Genomic DNA, 16,553 nt, shown 5'->3' on the forward strand with positions numbered 1-16,553 from the left:
GTACCCCCAACCCCACTTATAGTCTTGGTTTATGGCCCTGGATGGTTCTGACTGCCGTGTGTGTGTGTGTGTGTGTGTGTGTGTGTGTGTGTCTGTTCCCTTCGGAGCTGTGTGCTTACAGGCTGTCATTGTTGACTTGCAAATTTGGAGTATTGCAAGTAGATATGGTAAAATATGGGAGAAGGAGGGAAAGCCCCACCCCCATCCCCACTGTCTGCTCAGGGCACATTAAATGGGAATACACTGACTCTGTGTGTGGTTAAATGAATCACACTGTAAAGATTCATTTTATTATCATTTGACATTTTTAATTTATGGCTGCTAAAACCCCAAATGGTGTGGCAGCCCCCGGGAGCATGGTCGCTCTTCTGTTCATAGGGGTACCCTACATCTGGTAAACAATAGGCTCCCCACAAGTGCCTGCTGTAGAGTGACTGGCTGACTGACTGACTGACCCAGACTGACTGACTGACTGACTGAATGTGCTATTCTCCTGACCCTGCCTGCTTTGGAGTCCTGGGGGTCCCAAGCCATGAGGGATAGTTGGAGCTGGTGGCCCTTGCCCAAGCAGGCCCCACTTCCACTCCCCAGGCCTGGACTTCTCTGTGCTAGACTTGTGGCTGGATGAGGGATCAGGCGAGTCCAGTTGCTCTAAGCAGCTTCCTTCCCTCTAGGCCTTTTAGGATGGTGGGCAAGTGAGTCAAGGTGGACCCTGCACTACTGGAGTGGCTGTTGGGACTCAAAGGGAGCTCCCTGGGGTTGCCCGAGCCTCACCTATCCCAGCCGGGAGGGGGGGGAGAGGCTGGCCTCTGGGGCCCCTGTGCATTTTTTCCAGCCCTTGGGCGCTGACCCCAGCCCCTGGCTCTCCTTGCAGAAGAAGGAAGGCTTAGTTCAAGCCCTCCGGGAAAACCGCAATTTGCTCCCGACTTGACATACTGACGGGTTTCTGGCGGCTGTGACCCCTTTGTCTCCCCAAGCTGCTGTGGGTATATAAGGGCCGCCCCTCGGCTCAGGTGTAGAGAGGCTGGCAGGAGGCTGGGACCCCACCTACAGAGCAGGAGGAACAGGCTGGTAAGGTGGCCCTGGTGACCTGCTCCCATGCTAATCCCCTCCACAGACTGCGTCTCTTGCTGCCCATCTGGACAATGGGCACAGAATGAATTACTCTGAGGGAAGAGAGGCCTAGGAGTACTTAGAGGGTAGCAGGATGGAATTTCTCCCATCTTACAGATTTGGGGCCCTTGCTATATAAGGCCAAGGCAGGGCTGACTGGGCTGGGGTCAGAAAGGCCCACATAGAGATCCAGGCTAACCTCCCCCTCTCTAACGGATCTCCTACTATGGTGGTATTTCCTTCTGTGAGTGACCCTAGGTCACTCAGGGTCACATCTTAGTAAACAAGATGTACAGTCAAATTTGTTGCTGGGTCGTGTGGTGCCTGCTCTATGTTGACACTGTCTGCAACAGAACTTGGTGAGTGAAGAGTTACTCGGTCCCATCCTTACCCTGTGACAGGCACTTTTCCAGTGCACATGGGAGCCACACTGGGACCCAAGACCCAGTCCCCTCCTTCCTGTAGCTTACAGAGTTGGCCAGCAAGGATATGGATACATTTGCATAAATGCAACTTGTGAGGAGTGTCTCTCAATAAACAACATCCCAGTGATTGGCAGGATTCCCCAGACAAGGCAAACAGAGAGGACTCTCTCAGAAGGTAGTGAACCTGATGGCGTAGGATTGATGGCAAGCAGGAGGGGTCAGCCTTGAGGGGACACACAGGAGACTGTCTAGTAACTGAAATAACAAGTGCAAAGGCCCTGGGGTGGGGCAGGATTTAGTACATCTAGAACTCAGGTGGTCAAAGAAATTTGTCGAGAACGAGGAGAGGAGTCTTGGGCCTCACTTATGGTAGTGGGAGCCACTGAGGGGAGCGTCCCTCTGAAGCATTTGCCCTCGACCCTGCCAGGCTCAAAGGGCCATATGACAAATTTTAAGTCCTGCGGATTCAGACTGGAATGTTGGTGGTTGGCTCTGTGGCCCTGGGTGAATTTCCTCCAATCTCTGGGCCTCAACTTTTCACCTGATTCAATTCAGGCGCTGGAAGGTGTGCTGTCCCTGGAAGCTGTCCCTTGTGTGCTGGCTGCATAGAGCAACCCCTCCCCCCATTGTTCAGGAAGGAAGGACAGCACCCACCCCCAGCAGCACCAGCAGTGATGGAGAGCAGGAGGGGACAGGCTGGGTGTGCAGACCTGATAACGTCTCCCCCGCTCCCCCATCCAGGTGTGCAGCTGACGATGTGCGGTGTATATACCCTGCTTCTGTTCTGGGGCCTGGCCACTCCGTGCCTGGGGCTGCTCGAGACGGTGGGCACACTTGCTAGGATCGACAAAGATGAACTGGGCAAAGGTGAGCCGGAGGCGTGTGAGCATGTGGGCACGGGGCATGGGGGCTCATGGCCAGGCCAGAAGGGACCCTGCTGCAACTGCCTGCCACAGAGACAGATGTTTGAGCGGAGGCTATCAGGACTCAGTGGACACACTCTGGTTTGGTTTGTGGGGATCCTGGAGGGGCCATCAGCACACACCTAGGAAGCAGTTCCTCCGGGGGTCACTAATGTCCTTCCCTCTGAGCAGAGGATTGGGCTGTGTGTAGTCATGTGGTGCTATGGACGGGTGGAGAAGGGACTGGGTGGGTCATATTCCCACCTCATGTTTCTGGCGTGATCATTACAGGACAGTGAAGTGCTACCCACAGCAGGGCTCCTCCATGCTACCCTTCCCACAGTCACAGAGCCAGACCTCACCACCAAACCCCTGGTCTGGACCTGTGGACCTCACCACCAAACCCCTGCATCCAGTCTCTATTTTGGCTGAGGGTAGCCTTGGGATCCGGATCCCAAGTGTAACTCAGCCTTCACAGCATATTTGATTGGACATTGGGCAAGCATCTGCCCTTTCCTGGTCTTTTGTTTATCTGTAGATGAAGGGATTGTTAGGGGTGTGTCTCCATTTATTCCAGACACTCCTTGGGTACCATGAGTGGGGCCAGTGGGGGGAGTTCCCACTTCTTGAATGTGATGTGCCAATCCGAATGAAAACTCTGAAGCTCAAGGAGAGGGCGTGAGCCACGGCCCTGGTCCTCAGACTGAAAGGGCAGTTTGCTGACTATCCCTCCTTCCCTCCCTCTCTGCAGCCATCCAGAACTCCCTAGTTGGGGGCCCTATTCTGCAAAACGTGCTGGGGACCGTGACATCAGTGAACCAGGGCCTCCTGGGCGCAGGAGGGCTGCTTGGAGGTGGTGGCCTGTTGAGCTATGGTGGCATCTTTAGTCTTGTGGAGGAACTCTCTGGGTGAGGCCCCAGGGCCCTGAAGGTCCCTGCAGGAGGAAGGGCTTGTCTCCACTTGCTGCTGGAAAGGGGGACAAGGGAATGTGATCACTGCTGGGTAGTGAGGGTGGTGCAGGAAGGTGTGTGTGTGTGTGTGTGTGTGTGTGTGTGTGTGTGTGTGTGTGTGATTGAGCCAGGAAGGGCATGGATAGCCACACACCTCTGTCACAGGGGAGGAGAGGGGGTCCTGGAGACAACTATAGCTACCTGCTGGGTGACCCTGGAAGGTTGCTTGATTTCTCTGGGGTGACCTAGATGCCTGTCTGGCTCCTTTCCTCATCTCTGTTGGGTGTCTGGTCAGAAGACTCTGTCCTGATGAGCCCCTTTCTCAGCTCCTCTCCACCTTCAGGGCCTCTAGGGGACACTCTTTCTGGAGACAACATACATGGTGCTGGTGTTTCTTTGTCACCATGGCAGATTATAAACCCAAGGAGGGGCAGAATTTCCATCTGGGCCACTCACCAGAGTGTCCTCATATAATAGCTTTGTGATGGTGTTAGGATGGAAAAATGAGCAGGTGGCTCAATGCTTTTAGTAGAACAGTCACCAGCAGGGGTCCTAGGCACCTTGGTAAGTTAGATAGGACAAGTGTCAGATCTCTCCACAGGGGATGGAAACCCCACAGGGACAGTCCCCTCACCCCCACTGTGCTCACTCAGTGGTGCAGGGACCACGTTTGTGAATATGACTGCAGACCACACTCTTTGGGCTAAGGACAGTCAGTCAGTCAGATGAGGAACATAGGCTGTGATGACAGGAGATGGCAGGTCCCCATGCAGCACCCACATCTACAAAGGGGCTGCTGACAGCTTGCAGTGCTCAGCTTCATTGAGTCACCCTCAGGTAGATCTCGGCAGCGTCTGGGCTTTGCACATCTGGACACTGAGGCACAGCAGCAATGCGATACAGCCAGGGTCACAGTTAGGCAGCCACAGAGTACAGATGTGAGCATCCTGGTTGGACACCATGGGCACCAAGACAGGAGTAATCTGTGTGCACTTGACCAAATAAAATCATGTATACAATGAGCACTCAATAAATGCTATCACTATTATTAGACTGCACATCTCCTCATACCTCCTTGGCTGAATGAACTTCACATTGTCCATCCTTCAGGGAGCTGCAGAATGTGCCAACACCTGATATGACAGAGCCCTAAGACTCAGACAGGGCTGTAAGCCGCAGCCTGGGAGCCAAGAAGGAGGACTTCCTGACGGAGGAGGAGGTCTGGCTGAAATCAGGAGAGCCAGGAGCACTCAGCGAATTAGGGGAGGATGTTGAATAGAATCAGGAATGGGTGCTCCAGATAGGGGTAGCAAGAATGAGCTAGAAGGACGCCTGACTGAGGAGTCCCCTGTGGGGTGTCTTCTAGATGGGACCCAAGGTCACACAAACCAGGGCTGAGGCTGCCAGATAGAGTAGGGCCCCTGACTGTGATTCTGGGGCCACATTGCTAAGCATCAACCATAGGGGGACTCTGTCTCTTGGGGTCTACCCAGGACCCGGGTATGTAGGAGTGAGCCCACTCCACCCCTTCTCCAGGCTGAAGATAGAGGAACTAACTTTGCCCAAAGTGTCAATCAAGCTGCTGCCAGGGTTCGGGGTGCAGTTGAGCCTGCACACCAAGGTTAGCCTGCATGGCTCCGGGTAAGTTTGCTTCTGGGAGCCCCTGTACACCCGCCCCCTTATTTCCTCTGCCGCACTCCCCTCAGCGTACTCCCATCTTGTTTCTCTTGGGCCCCTGTTCTATTACCTTCCTCTAGAGGACCCCACCTCACTGGTGACCGTCAGAAGGTCCCAGACCCTGTCTGACGTGGGGAGGGGGGCAGTGCAGATGCCTGGGGACCAGGACCCTGCCATCCACAGGGGTGGAGTGGGCATGGCCTGGGTATGGTGAGGTGGGTAAGGTCTGGGAGACAGGCCATGCTCATTTTGGGGGTCTCGCAGTCCCCTGGTGGGCCTCCTGCAGCTGGCTGCCGAGGTGAACGTGTCTTCGAAAGTGGCACTGGGCATGAGCCCGCGGGGGACACCCATCCTTGTCCTTAAGCGCTGCAGCACGCTCCTGGGCCACATCAGTCTGATGTCAGGGTAAGTCTCTGGCTTGGGACCAGCTCGCACACATCCAGCACGGGGTGCCTGTCTCCAGCTCTGCCTGAGAGTGTCATGCCGTCCTGCATGACCCTGCTTTTGCCCCAGGCCTGAGACCCAAGCTGTAGCTCACTCAGGGCTCTCTGTCCCCCACAATCTCTGCTCTCAGCATGTAAGAGCCCCAGCTCACCCCTTGGCTTGTGGGACTCCAGAACCATGTCTCTCCATGCTGAGACCTCAGTGTCTCCTGTGTGTATCTGTGAGCGCCTTCACACCCACCCTTCCTGTGGGATACCCACTGCCCTGCCCATACTCATGTCCAGCCTCACTCCAGGGAGAAAGCAGAGCCCACAGAGAGCAAAGGCTCTGCTCACACTGTCACACACAGATGAGGCAGGCCTGGGAGCTAGTCTCTGACCACTGCACTGCCCTCCCCTGGCCCATTCTTCCTCTGCCTCCCTGGCACTGTCTTTATCGCAGGCCAAGCCTCAGCTCCCCCACTTTGCTGGCTTAGTGTTAGCTCCAGGAATAAGGTGGGAGGGGCCCTTTGTAAAGGCTTTGACAAAGGGATTGCAGGTCAGGGCTTTGGACTCCTTAAAATTTAGTGTCTCTTGATGCTCTGGAAGGCAGTAAGCTCCGGGTACTGTGCTGTCCTGGGATGCGGTTCTGTGGGCGTGTGACCCTGTACCCACATGGTCTCCACACAGGCCTGAGAGAAACTATAGATATTGCTTATCCTTAGGGCATCTATTCATTCATTCATTCATTCATTCATTCATCCATTCATTGTTTATTGAGTCCCAAGTTAAATCGGGCATTGCTGCACACGTTAATGACTCTGTCTATCAATTGTTGGGTGTTCTGTACACAGGCTGCCTGGTCGGCCTGTGTGGGCTCCTCTCTCATCTGGCAGTGGCATGACATAGGGTGGGGCTATCTTGACAAGGAAGGTAAAACCTTGGATGTCCCATGGTAAGGCGGGGCCAAGGCTTAAACACCGGTCCCCAAAGCTCCAGCCAACCTCACAAAAGGGAGAGACGCGGAGCCCTGGTCCACCTACCCTGCCATCTGCCTTCATGTCTCCTCCACCCAGGCTGCTGCCCGCACCAATCTTTGGGCTCGTAGAACAGACGCTGTGCAAGGTGCTGCCTGGACTGGTGAGTGTGGCCCCCGCCGGGCTGCCGAGGGCAGGTAGCTGGCATCCCAAAGGCATTGCGTGGGGTGGCAGTGGGTTTCCTGCCCTGGGCTGAAGAAAGCAGTGTGGCCACGGGAGGGGAGAAAACACCTCAGGTAGATTCAAGGAGGTCCATCCTAGGCTCTCTCTCTCTCTCTCTCTCTCTCTCTCTCTCTCTCTCTCTCTCTCTCTCTCTCTCTCTCTGTGTGTGTGTGTGTGTGAGGCGGATCTGGCTCTGGAAGCTCTTTCAGTCAGAATTCTTAGCCATCACTCTGGGTGGGATTGGAAGAGCCCTTTGAGGTCAGGGCTGTGCCGTGGCTCCTGTGCAGTTCTCCTGCCTGGCCGCCCACATCTGTTCTCCTCCCAGTGCAATCCTGGGGCTTGGGGCAGCAGCCTTGCCTCAGCTCTGTCTTTTGTGTCTACCAACAATCGTGACCTTGGCAGGTAGCCCTTAGTCTCTGACCCCAACTGTAGACTGAAGTGCTGGACTGGAGTCCCACTGGGGTGGGTAAAGCTCTCGCTGGCTACACTCACCATAGGGGGTTGAGTGAGTGCAGGGCCAGCGTGTGTGGATCTTCTGGATGACAAAGAAGATGAGGTACCTGGGGCTTCTGACCACAAGCCTTCTGCCTCTACACTGGGTAGCAGGCTGGACCTCTGACCACAAGCCTTCTGCCTCTACACTGGGTAGCAGGCTGGACCAGCGACCATAGAGGGGACAGCAGTCACCTTGGCCCAGTGGTCCTGCAAGGTCTACTGTTCCCCCTCACAGCAACCTTTAGCACTTTCTAACGGGGCTCGTGCAAGAGATGGGAGCCTGGGTGTCCGTCTTCCTGTCCTGCCTTCATGCCTTGCTTTGCTCTGAGGCTCACCACCACACAGCCATTTTGGAGAGAGGCGGTGGTCTCCTGCCCCAAGCACGGTGCACCCCATCTCTCCAGTGATCTCTGTCTCCTCCCGTACAGCTGTGCCCTGTGGTAGACAGTGTGCTGAGCGTGGTGAATGAGCTCTTGGGGGCTACACTGAGTAAGTTGGGGCCCGTCCCGTCCTCTGTGTTCCCTCACCCTCGCCATTGAGCAGATGGCCATGGAGGGAGGAGGGGGAAGTTTCTCTTCTTCCGCAGACTGTCCATTTCACTTTGGGGAGCCCTCTGGGGGACCCCCTAGGGTGGAGACCTAGGAAGGGAGGATGTCTATTTAGGGAGGAGCCCAGCTAGCCCAGCGGGGAAGGCTCAGAGCTTCTACATCTGAGATCCCCACGTGCAGTGCCGGCTGCTGCAGACACTCACTGAGCACTTGGGGCTGAAACAGGAGCTAAATGTTCTCTGTGGATATGAAAGCCACAGGCCCAGAGGGCTTTAGCAAGGCAGCCATGGCCTTGCAGCCCAGTGACTCTGTTTCTCTGCCTCATGGAGACCTCTGTACTCTGGGGAGTATGAGAAGACACTGGCTGCTGTGGCCACCCCTCCATCAGGGAGGCTGCGAAAGAGTCCAGACAGGCATGGGTCAGCCACAGCAGCTCTGAAAACAGTAGTACAGGCCTTCCCAGTCTGTGTGCTCCTTGGACTGTGGCCCTCCATCAGCGGGGTGAAATGGGGGTGACAGCAGCACCCAAATGAATTCTGGGTAAAGGGTCAGCATACAACAGGTGCTCAATAAATGCCAGTGGTGCTGTTCTGGGGGGTGGGGGCTGGGTTGAGGTCTTTTTTGACTGCTTTTTTTCCTGCAGGCCTGGTGCCCCTTGGGCCTCTGGGGTCTGTGGAGTTCACTCTGGCTACACTGCCCCTAATCTCCAACCAGTACATTGAGCTGGATATAAATGTGAGTGTCCCAGGGCCAGGGCAGCAGGGTCCATGGTGGAGCCACAGAGGTGGACGGGGATCTCAGACAAGGCCAGGAGGCCGAGCAGTCACAGACCCACCTGTCTATTTCTCCTGCCCGGCAGCCCATCGTGAAGAGCATAGCTGGCGATGTCATTGATTTCCCCAAGCCACACCTCCCAGTCAAGGTGCCCCCCAAAGAGGACCACACCTCCCAAGTGACCGTCCCACTCTACCTCTTCAGCACTGTTTTTGGGCTCCTGCAAAGCAATGGCGCCCTCGACCTGGACATCACCCCTGAGATGGTGAGTGGCTTATGGAGACGAGGGTTGGGACATCTGCTCCCGGCTGTGGCAGGGCTGCCTCTTCTCGGTTGTTTTCCCATGTTGTCTCTCACAGCCTTGCTGAGCCTGTTCTCTGTAAGTGGGGGCTGGGCACACTTAGAGCATACACCCTGTCGTCCACCCTGTTCTGGAGGAGCGTGTCAATAACCCTCCGTCTGCATGGCTCCCCTGAAGCCTTCTCACCTCAACCTTCCAGAAAGCCACTCCCAACAGCCAGAACTGACAGAGTCGGGTGCCCCTCCATCCTTGCACCAGAAGAATCTTTCTTGAGTTTAAGCTATTTTATACTAAAGTGGGAATGGCGAACATCCTGTCTACTTTTTCAAGAGTAGATTTGAGTTGGAGAAAAGAAAGCCAGGCTTAGACTTTGCTGAAGGTCACTTGCACTTTCATACTGGAGTTTCTGGGATCTCCTTGCTTCTCTGGTGGCCCCTCGTTTCCCCAATGGCTCAGAAGGCCCGACCTCTAGAAGCCCCACCAGAGGCCTTTTTTTTTTTTCTCATCCCTACCTGGAGCTCTGAGCTATTTGGATGCCTCACACACAGCTTAGGCCCAAGGCAAGAGAGTTGACCTCTCTCCTTGTACAGGATGGGGAGGGGTCCCTAGGGGACAGAGGTAGCTTCTGAGACCTGAATGGGGCCCCAAGTTGGAAGCAGGGGTCTTTATCTGGGGAGAAGGCAGAATCGGAAGAAAGGAACGTGCCATTGAATGGGCCGTGGACGGGGCTGTGAGCATTGTGATGACTGGTCCTCCCAGGACACATCTAACACTGTCCCCATCACGGTGTGTTAATTGAGCCCAAGAGTGCTCCTGGAGCTCTGGGGACAGAGTGTGGACAGATGTGTTCTGACAAGTGGTTCATATGGGGCCACCGTTGCTTAGCAACCTGGCAGGACCTTGGTGTCCTCTGCTTAGCTTCCAAGGGAGAAGGGGCATGGGCCCAGAGAGCCGACGTTTCCTAAGTTACCCAGAGCTGGTAGACTTACATGAACCTACGATTTATAAAGCCTGGAAGTGGTCATATTTGTAAGTGACGACTGAGGTGACACATAAGAGCACCTGGCTGCCTTTCTCACGTGGTCTGGCAGCAAGGACAGCACTCATTAGAGTCCTAGGCAGCTCAGCTGCATACCCTGCTCATCCTGGGCCACCATTAGCCAAGGATGGACCTTGGGCAAGTCTTACCATCACTTGTGTAAAGTGAGGGCAATCAGTCCAGCCGCTGAGCTGCTGTGTGGGTTGTGCTTGGGAAGCTGGGAAGAGCACCTGGTGCAGGGTCAGACTCCAGGAGTGTCTGTAGGAACAGAGGTGGGAGGGACACACTCGCCTGCTTTGAACCTGGCTTCCTTCTTCACTAACCTCTTGTTTGCTCTCAAATCCAGGTTCCCAGGAATATCCCACTGACGACTACTGACCTAGCAGCTTTGGCCCCTGAGGTGAGTGGGTCCTCTTAGTGGCCCCGTCAGCGTAGCTCTTTCCTGAATTGACTCCAGAAACTTTCCCAGGGCATCTCTCCACATACCCATGATCAACCCCAAATTTATAATAAAGTGTGAAACACTAACACCATATCCTTTTCTGATAGCACAACTGACTTATCAAGGAAAGAAGCAGAGTGTTCCAGAAGCCACCTGGGTGCTGTGGTCACAGCAACTCTAGCAGGCAGAGGACAGGAGAGTTTCCCCAGGCTACTGATTCACAATGTGACCATTCTGAGTCTCCTAGTAACATCTACTCTTTGAGAAGTGGTAGAAATCAGGATAGCACAGTCACTTAGAAGACAGAGGCATGCTAGCGTTTGGGGACCAGTGTTGTCCCACACCTGGATTCCGAAGTTACTGAATGATCAACACAGAGAATCATAAGATCCATCCTCAAGGGTTCCTCAGACTAGAAGATGTCCCCAGCTCTTGGTCTTCTCTGTCCTGGAGAGAGACAAAGGAGAGGGGTCAGGGGTCATGGAGGTGGGGACAGTGGACATGATCCGAGGGCTCAGCTTCCCAGTCATTCAGATGATTCTGGACCCACCACTCTGCAGCTGGGAGAATTAGAAATGATTTGAAGTTGAAATGACTACTACTACATTAGGGATGGTAGAGTAGCAGAAGCGTCTGAGAGGGGTTGGGCAGAGAAACAGAGTTGGCTATGTAGGACAAGGTCTGTGCACCCATGAAGGGATAGTTTCAGGTAGCCTCAGGGAGCAAGGTGGGACTTGCATCTCTCATAGTCTCTGGACTGGAGGGCAGAGGGATCTCAGGAGAGGAGGGCTGGCGGTGGACACTCAGGAGAGCCTTTTGAAGGCAGGAGGAAAGTACAAGATCGGTTGGGTGGCAGAGACGAGCGAGAGATCCCTCAGGACACATCTGCAGATGTTTGTTGTTTTATTTTGATACAGAGCTGCATGCAGCCCAGATTGTTCTTGAACTTGTTGTTTAGTCAAGGATAGCCTTAACTCCTGGTCTTTCTGTTTCTAGTTCCCAAGCGCTGGGATTTTAGATGTGTGCCACCAGGCTCAGCTTGCGCGGGGAAGATTTTGCCTGTGTATGAGACAGAGCCTGAGTTGGTGGCCCCAAGGGTTGGAGTCTTACCACTTTGATGGGGCAGAGTGCCTGCTATCCTAGGCTATAACCTTGCTGCCACCCTCTAGTACGGTACCCTCTAGTAGATGGGTAATGTGTCTCCGGACTGACTGATTCTGAGCCTGGGCATCTAAGCTGTCTTCACCCCATGTTCTTTCCAGGCCCTGGGGAAACTGCCCCCTGGTCAGCACCTCCTGCTCTCGCTGCGGGTAACAAAGTCACCCATGGTCCTGCTGCAGAACAAGAAGGCCACAGTCTCCATCCCAGTCATCATCCACGTGCAGTCTTCTGTCCCTCAAGGAACTCCTGTAGCCCTTTTCCAGATGGATGGGGTGAGTGGGTGAGGGGTGGGCGGGGAGCCCCACGTTGCACAGCAAGACCCTCCTCGCATCATCAATGAACTAAGTCCATTGTTTACCCAGCTTCTCTCCAGCCCCTAGCTCTTCTTCGGTCCAGTGGGCCCACTCTGTTTCCTCACGTCCTGGGAGTTGCTCCCCACTGACCTGCCTTGTTCAGCTGTCTCCTGGGGGAATCTGCTTCGTGCCTCAGTATGCTGGTCCCAGCATTCCTTGCGTTCTGCCTGCCCTGGCTGTCTCTTCTGCTCTCTTCCTAGGCTAGCTCAAGTGCCCCTGGGGAGACTTTAGCCCCCTCTTGGGTTAAACAGAAGGTTCTGGTCTGCAGCCCCAAACACCCACTAACTCTGCCACACAGTAGGACCAGAGCTGCCGTGGGAGGAATGGCTAGAGGCGCCTCTGGGTGACTGTCTCTATGCCTTGCAGAGTCAGGGAAAATATTTGCTTATTCTTTTCAGGTTATGACTCTAAATGCCCACCTGGCTCCATCCACCACCAAATTGCATATATCCCTGTCCCTGGAACGGTAATGTGGGGTCCTAGGATGGTCTGCCCCTCCCTTTAGATGCAAGAATCAGGGGCTGGCTAAAATAGGGGCCACTTGGTCTTGGTAAGCACCACTGAGCTGGGTGCTTAGCAGATTTGTCTCACCCTAGGGCCTGCAGGGAGGGGACATGGTGGTCACTGCAGATCAAGTAGCAGGGCTCAGAGTAGGTGGCCCTGACTAGAGCCTCCGCTGCTCCCTCTGCTCAGACACTGCCTCTGGCAGTGAGCCTGCCCCAGGACATGGAGACTGTGTCATAGCCTGAGGCTGACCACAAGGACTTGTGTCCCAGAGTGCTGGCAGATGTTTCTGCCTCATACACATTTCCGTAGATCCCTCACCTCTGTCCCTTGTTAACTGAGTATCAAGAGATTCCAAACAGCCAAGATGAAGGCGGAAGATCATTCGCCCCATACTTCTGCATGCTTCCCAACACGCCACTTCATTTGTAAAGTTCCCTGTAGCTCAGGCTCAGGCAATGGGCCTGTGATCCGGGCCGCCTTCTCCAGCTGGTGCTCCCTCTGGCTATGTTGAGGTCTGTCTGCTCCATCCCAGTTGTAGAGAATTTCTCTGATGTCTTTGAGACTTGACTTTGGGTCCTGAGCCACAGCACCCAGTATGCATCTCCCTGCTTTGGAACTTCCCTGTGGTTCCATTTCTTGCCTTCTTCAACCAGGACTGCTGCCTGCTCACCTCTGCCTCCTGGTGGCAGTTCATGACACAGCACTCCAACAGTGAAGATAAAGGTCTAGGCTTGCCACCGACTGCATTGGGGCCATCTGGTGTACACTGCTGTCAGCGAGCACCTGCTGGATGCACACTGGCCCACGTGCCGAGTTAGGCTAGAGAAAGGCCACTCAAACACACTGACAGCTGGGAGACCCCTAGGAAGGCTCTCACAAGGGAAGCGAAGCCCTCTCAGTCTGTTTCACAGGGAGGGAAACAGAGAGCCTGGGCGAAGGCTGGAGAGAGATGAGCTAGGCCTGAGTCCTCTTTCCTGTTCCTGGAAAGCCATGCCTGGGGTGGGCTCGGGTAAGCTGGGCCAGACAGCTCTCAGCATGGAGGAGCGGTCAGGACCTCTTAACATTTCTCTTCTCTCTGCCAGGCTGAGTGTCCAGCTGGCCTCCTCCTTCTCCCAACCTTTCGATGTAAGTTCCTGGGAAGAAGGAGCTTGGCCAAGGGTGGAGCATTTGGGTGGGGAGTGGGGACTGAGTCAAGGCTGCCTCTGTGTGGGCCCAGCCTCAGCAGAGCAGAAAAATGAGGAAATGTGCCAGTGTGCATGCGTGTGTGTGTGTGTGTGTGTGTGTGTGTGCGCGCACGCGCGCACCTGTGAACCTATGTGTGTTCTCCTGTGTGTGTATGTATGTGCATGTGTGTGCGTGTTCATGTGTGTGCACCTGTGAACCTGTGTGTATGCGCGTGTGTGTGTGTGTGCGTGCATGCGTGTGTGTGTGTGTGTGCACACACACACACGCGCCCGCGTACCTGTGAACCTATGTGTGTTCTCCTGTGTGTGTATGTATGTGCATGTGTGTGTGTGTTCATGTGTGTGCACCTGTGAACCTGTGTGTGTGCATGTGTGTATGTGCGTGTGTGTGTGCGCGTGTGTGCGTGCATGTGTGTGTGTGTGTGTGTGTGTGTGTGTATGTGTGTGAGACACTCCACATCTTAGGAAAGCCAAACCCATGTTTTTACAAGGTCTTGGATCCTCACAATTGTAAAACATCCAAAGGCTTGCAAGGATCTGGAAATTCACACAAAATTCTGAGCCCTGAAAGTTCTAGCATTTCAGAGCCCCACAGAGCCCTGAGGTTCATGCTTCTCACAGACTTCTTAGGTTCTGGAATCTCAGGACAGCTTCAGATTCTAGAACATTCTGAGGGCTCCCAAACTGTTTAGATCCTAAGGTCAGCCTTCACAGAGTTCTACTGGAGCTGGGCACATTCCCTTCTCTCTCTCAGGCACAATTGCCCTAGCCCACAGAATCTTCTAGAAGAGAATGTCTTGCAAGATCCCAGACTAAGGGTGAAGCCCTTACACAGCCCAATCTGAGGGACCCATTACCTAGCAGGAACAGTTCACTCAGGCTTGCAGGCAGCTTCTGGGCTCTGGTTTCCCATGAAGCCCTCCTATTCCATTCTCTGTTGCAGGCATCCCGTCTAGAAGAATGGCTCAGTGATGTGGTCAGGGCTGCCTACGTGCAGAGGCTCAATGGTACGGCTGAACTGGAGACCGATTTGCTCCTCGCTCCCTTACTCTGATGAGAATACTGAGGCCAGAGAGGTGCCGGGGTTTCCATTCCTGCAGCATAACCAGTGCCATTGTGCTCTCCTCAGGAGTTAACCTCCCTGGACCCTGCTTATGTGTTCACAGTCAAGTGGGAAACAGCTATACCAAGCAAGGGCTAGGACAGAGACGGCCCGGGATGCAGCGATTGATGCCTCTAGGAGATGTAGCAAAAGGGGAGCCACAGACATGACATAGAAAACAGGGGTTTTGTCTTTTGGGGGGTATGATGGGCTAAGTCGGAATTTGCTAACAAGAAGTCGAGTTCCCACAGGGAGAAATGTTTGTCCATCCGAAGGGTCCGAGACACCTCCATCTTTGTTTTTAACCATTGTTTTCTTCACAGAACACCTGGAGGTTGGAATACCCCTGCCAAAGATTCTCAACGTCAACTTTGCCAATTCAGTAGTAGATATCATCGAGGTGAGCTTCCCTTGTGGGTGTGTCCCCGGATGGCAGTTTAGCTGAGGCCTGGAGAGACCTGTTTGACCCCTCTGAGGAGTATGCCATGCCTCACCCTCTGACCTGCCTCTGTCTCATCTCTACAAAGCTCAGAGAATCATGAGCCTCAGAAATAGCAAATATATGGCACATGTATTTCTATCCTTTCCTTCCTCGCCTCCAGCAGACATTGTCAATCAATCACAGAATTCTGCTGAATTAAGACATGTCTGACCTGAAGAAGGAACAGAATCATAGCAGTGATTGGTTCACAGACAGCAAATACTTGTGCTGTCCTTTCCTCATTTTGTGTTTATGGAAGGCATGACTAATAGACCATGACACCACCCCCTCTCCATATATTATTATTATTATTATTATGCCACAACCCTTTTCAAATCAGCACGCGTTTGAGTCTTGGTATAGCTCCTAGAAGTGAGCACAATGCAGGTTTCTGTATTAATTTTTGAGGATGAAGATCAGGGGGTGTCAAGGTTATTCAGTATGTTTTTGGTAAAAATGACCTTTGAACTTAAGTCTGAGTCAGTAACCTGACCCTACCAGACATATTCACCTTCTCATCCCTTATCTAATGCTGGGTCTCAGGCAGAGCAGGAGACCAGGCACAAGGCAGGTGAGGCAGCCACGAGGGTCTTGGGCTTGGGCTTAGAGACCTAACTGAGAATTCCTGTTCCTGCAGAATGCGATTGTGCTCACAGTGGCTCCATGAGGCAGTGTGGCTGCTGCTCTCCCTGTTCACTACAGTCCTATCTGTCTGCCCACTCTGCCTCAGTTTCCCTCCCAGTCTCCAGCCTGCATTGGTGACAGTATAAGTGCCCCTTGCTCACCGGCCCAGCTTGCCCTCTGTTCCTGTGATTATGCCTGTTTGGGGGGTAGGGATGGGTGGACAGCCACAGATCTGCTTCAGAAAGCACACAGCACCTTGCTTCAGTCCCAGATTCAATAAACTGATCCTTGGTCTTGTGCCTGCTGGCTGGTTTGTTCCCTGACCATACAGGAGCGCTGTTGGCCGGGGCCTCCAATGATCTCCTTCATTCTAAACGGGAGCTCTTAAGGGGTAAGGAGGGGAAAAGGAGCCTAGTTAATGGAGTGCCGAGTCCCAGTCCCACCTGGCTGGCCTGGGCAGCCTCTGGTCCTTGTCCGGCCTCTGACTCTCTCTTTCATTCATTCCCCACCCTCTGTCAGAACCACTGCTTCTGAGGTTTGGAAACCTCTCAGAAGGGCATTTGAGCTGCATTTTTGAGGGTTGAATAGGAGTTCTGCAGGGAGAAAAGGAGTTGGAACTTTATGAAGCAAGGCTGAGTGAGGCTCGCCCTGCCCTGTAGACTGAGGAGAACACAGAGATGTTCCTAGAACAAGAGAGCACTACCAAATCCTCCTGACACACATGGTGGTCAGTTTTACTCACCAGTGTGACGACTCCCCAGGAGACATATTTGCTATGGACTGCAGCTGAGGCAGACATCGAGGTGCTGGGAATGTGTCGGAGGAGATGCTCACCCACTGTTGGGAGGCAGCAG

At 53.9% G+C, this 16,553-nt stretch overlaps 1 protein-coding gene across 1 annotated transcript; it reads left to right on the top strand.

Moving 5' to 3' along the window:
• Positions 1-2,293: 2,293 nt before the first annotated feature.
• Positions 2,294-15,742, top strand: Bpifb3 (BPI fold containing family B member 3). Its single transcript, XM_052181538.1, has 15 exons — positions 2,294-2,405; positions 3,192-3,348; positions 4,927-5,031; positions 5,332-5,472; positions 6,566-6,629; positions 7,612-7,672; positions 8,375-8,466; positions 8,591-8,770; positions 10,192-10,245; positions 11,550-11,720; positions 12,200-12,267; positions 13,391-13,433; positions 14,436-14,499; positions 14,918-14,994; positions 15,713-15,742. Exons 1-15 carry the CDS (start codon positions 2,294-2,296, stop codon positions 15,740-15,742), a joined length of 1,419 nt encoding a protein of 472 aa, XP_052037498.1.
• The last annotated feature ends 811 nt before the right edge of the window (positions 15,743-16,553 follow it).

Source organism: Apodemus sylvaticus, chromosome 5 (genome assembly GCF_947179515.1).
Source record: "Apodemus sylvaticus chromosome 5, mApoSyl1.1, whole genome shotgun sequence".
NCBI lineage: Eukaryota > Metazoa > Chordata > Mammalia > Rodentia > Muridae > Apodemus > Apodemus sylvaticus.

What these genes read in the sequence shown, in the direction of transcription:
- Bpifb3 (XM_052181538.1), top strand. Translation starts at nt 2,294, where the DNA reads ATGTGCGGTGTATATACCCTGCTTCTGTTCTGGGGCCTGGCCACTCCG. An exon ending in ACATTGAGCTGGATATAAAT is followed by an intron (nt 8,467 to 8,590) that starts GTGAGTGTCCCA and finishes CCTGCCCGGCAG; the next exon opens with CCCATCGTGAAGAGCATAGC. An exon ending in CCTTCTCCCAACCTTTCGAT is followed by an intron (nt 13,434 to 14,435) that starts GTAAGTTCCTGG and finishes TCTCTGTTGCAG; the next exon opens with GCATCCCGTCTAGAAGAATG.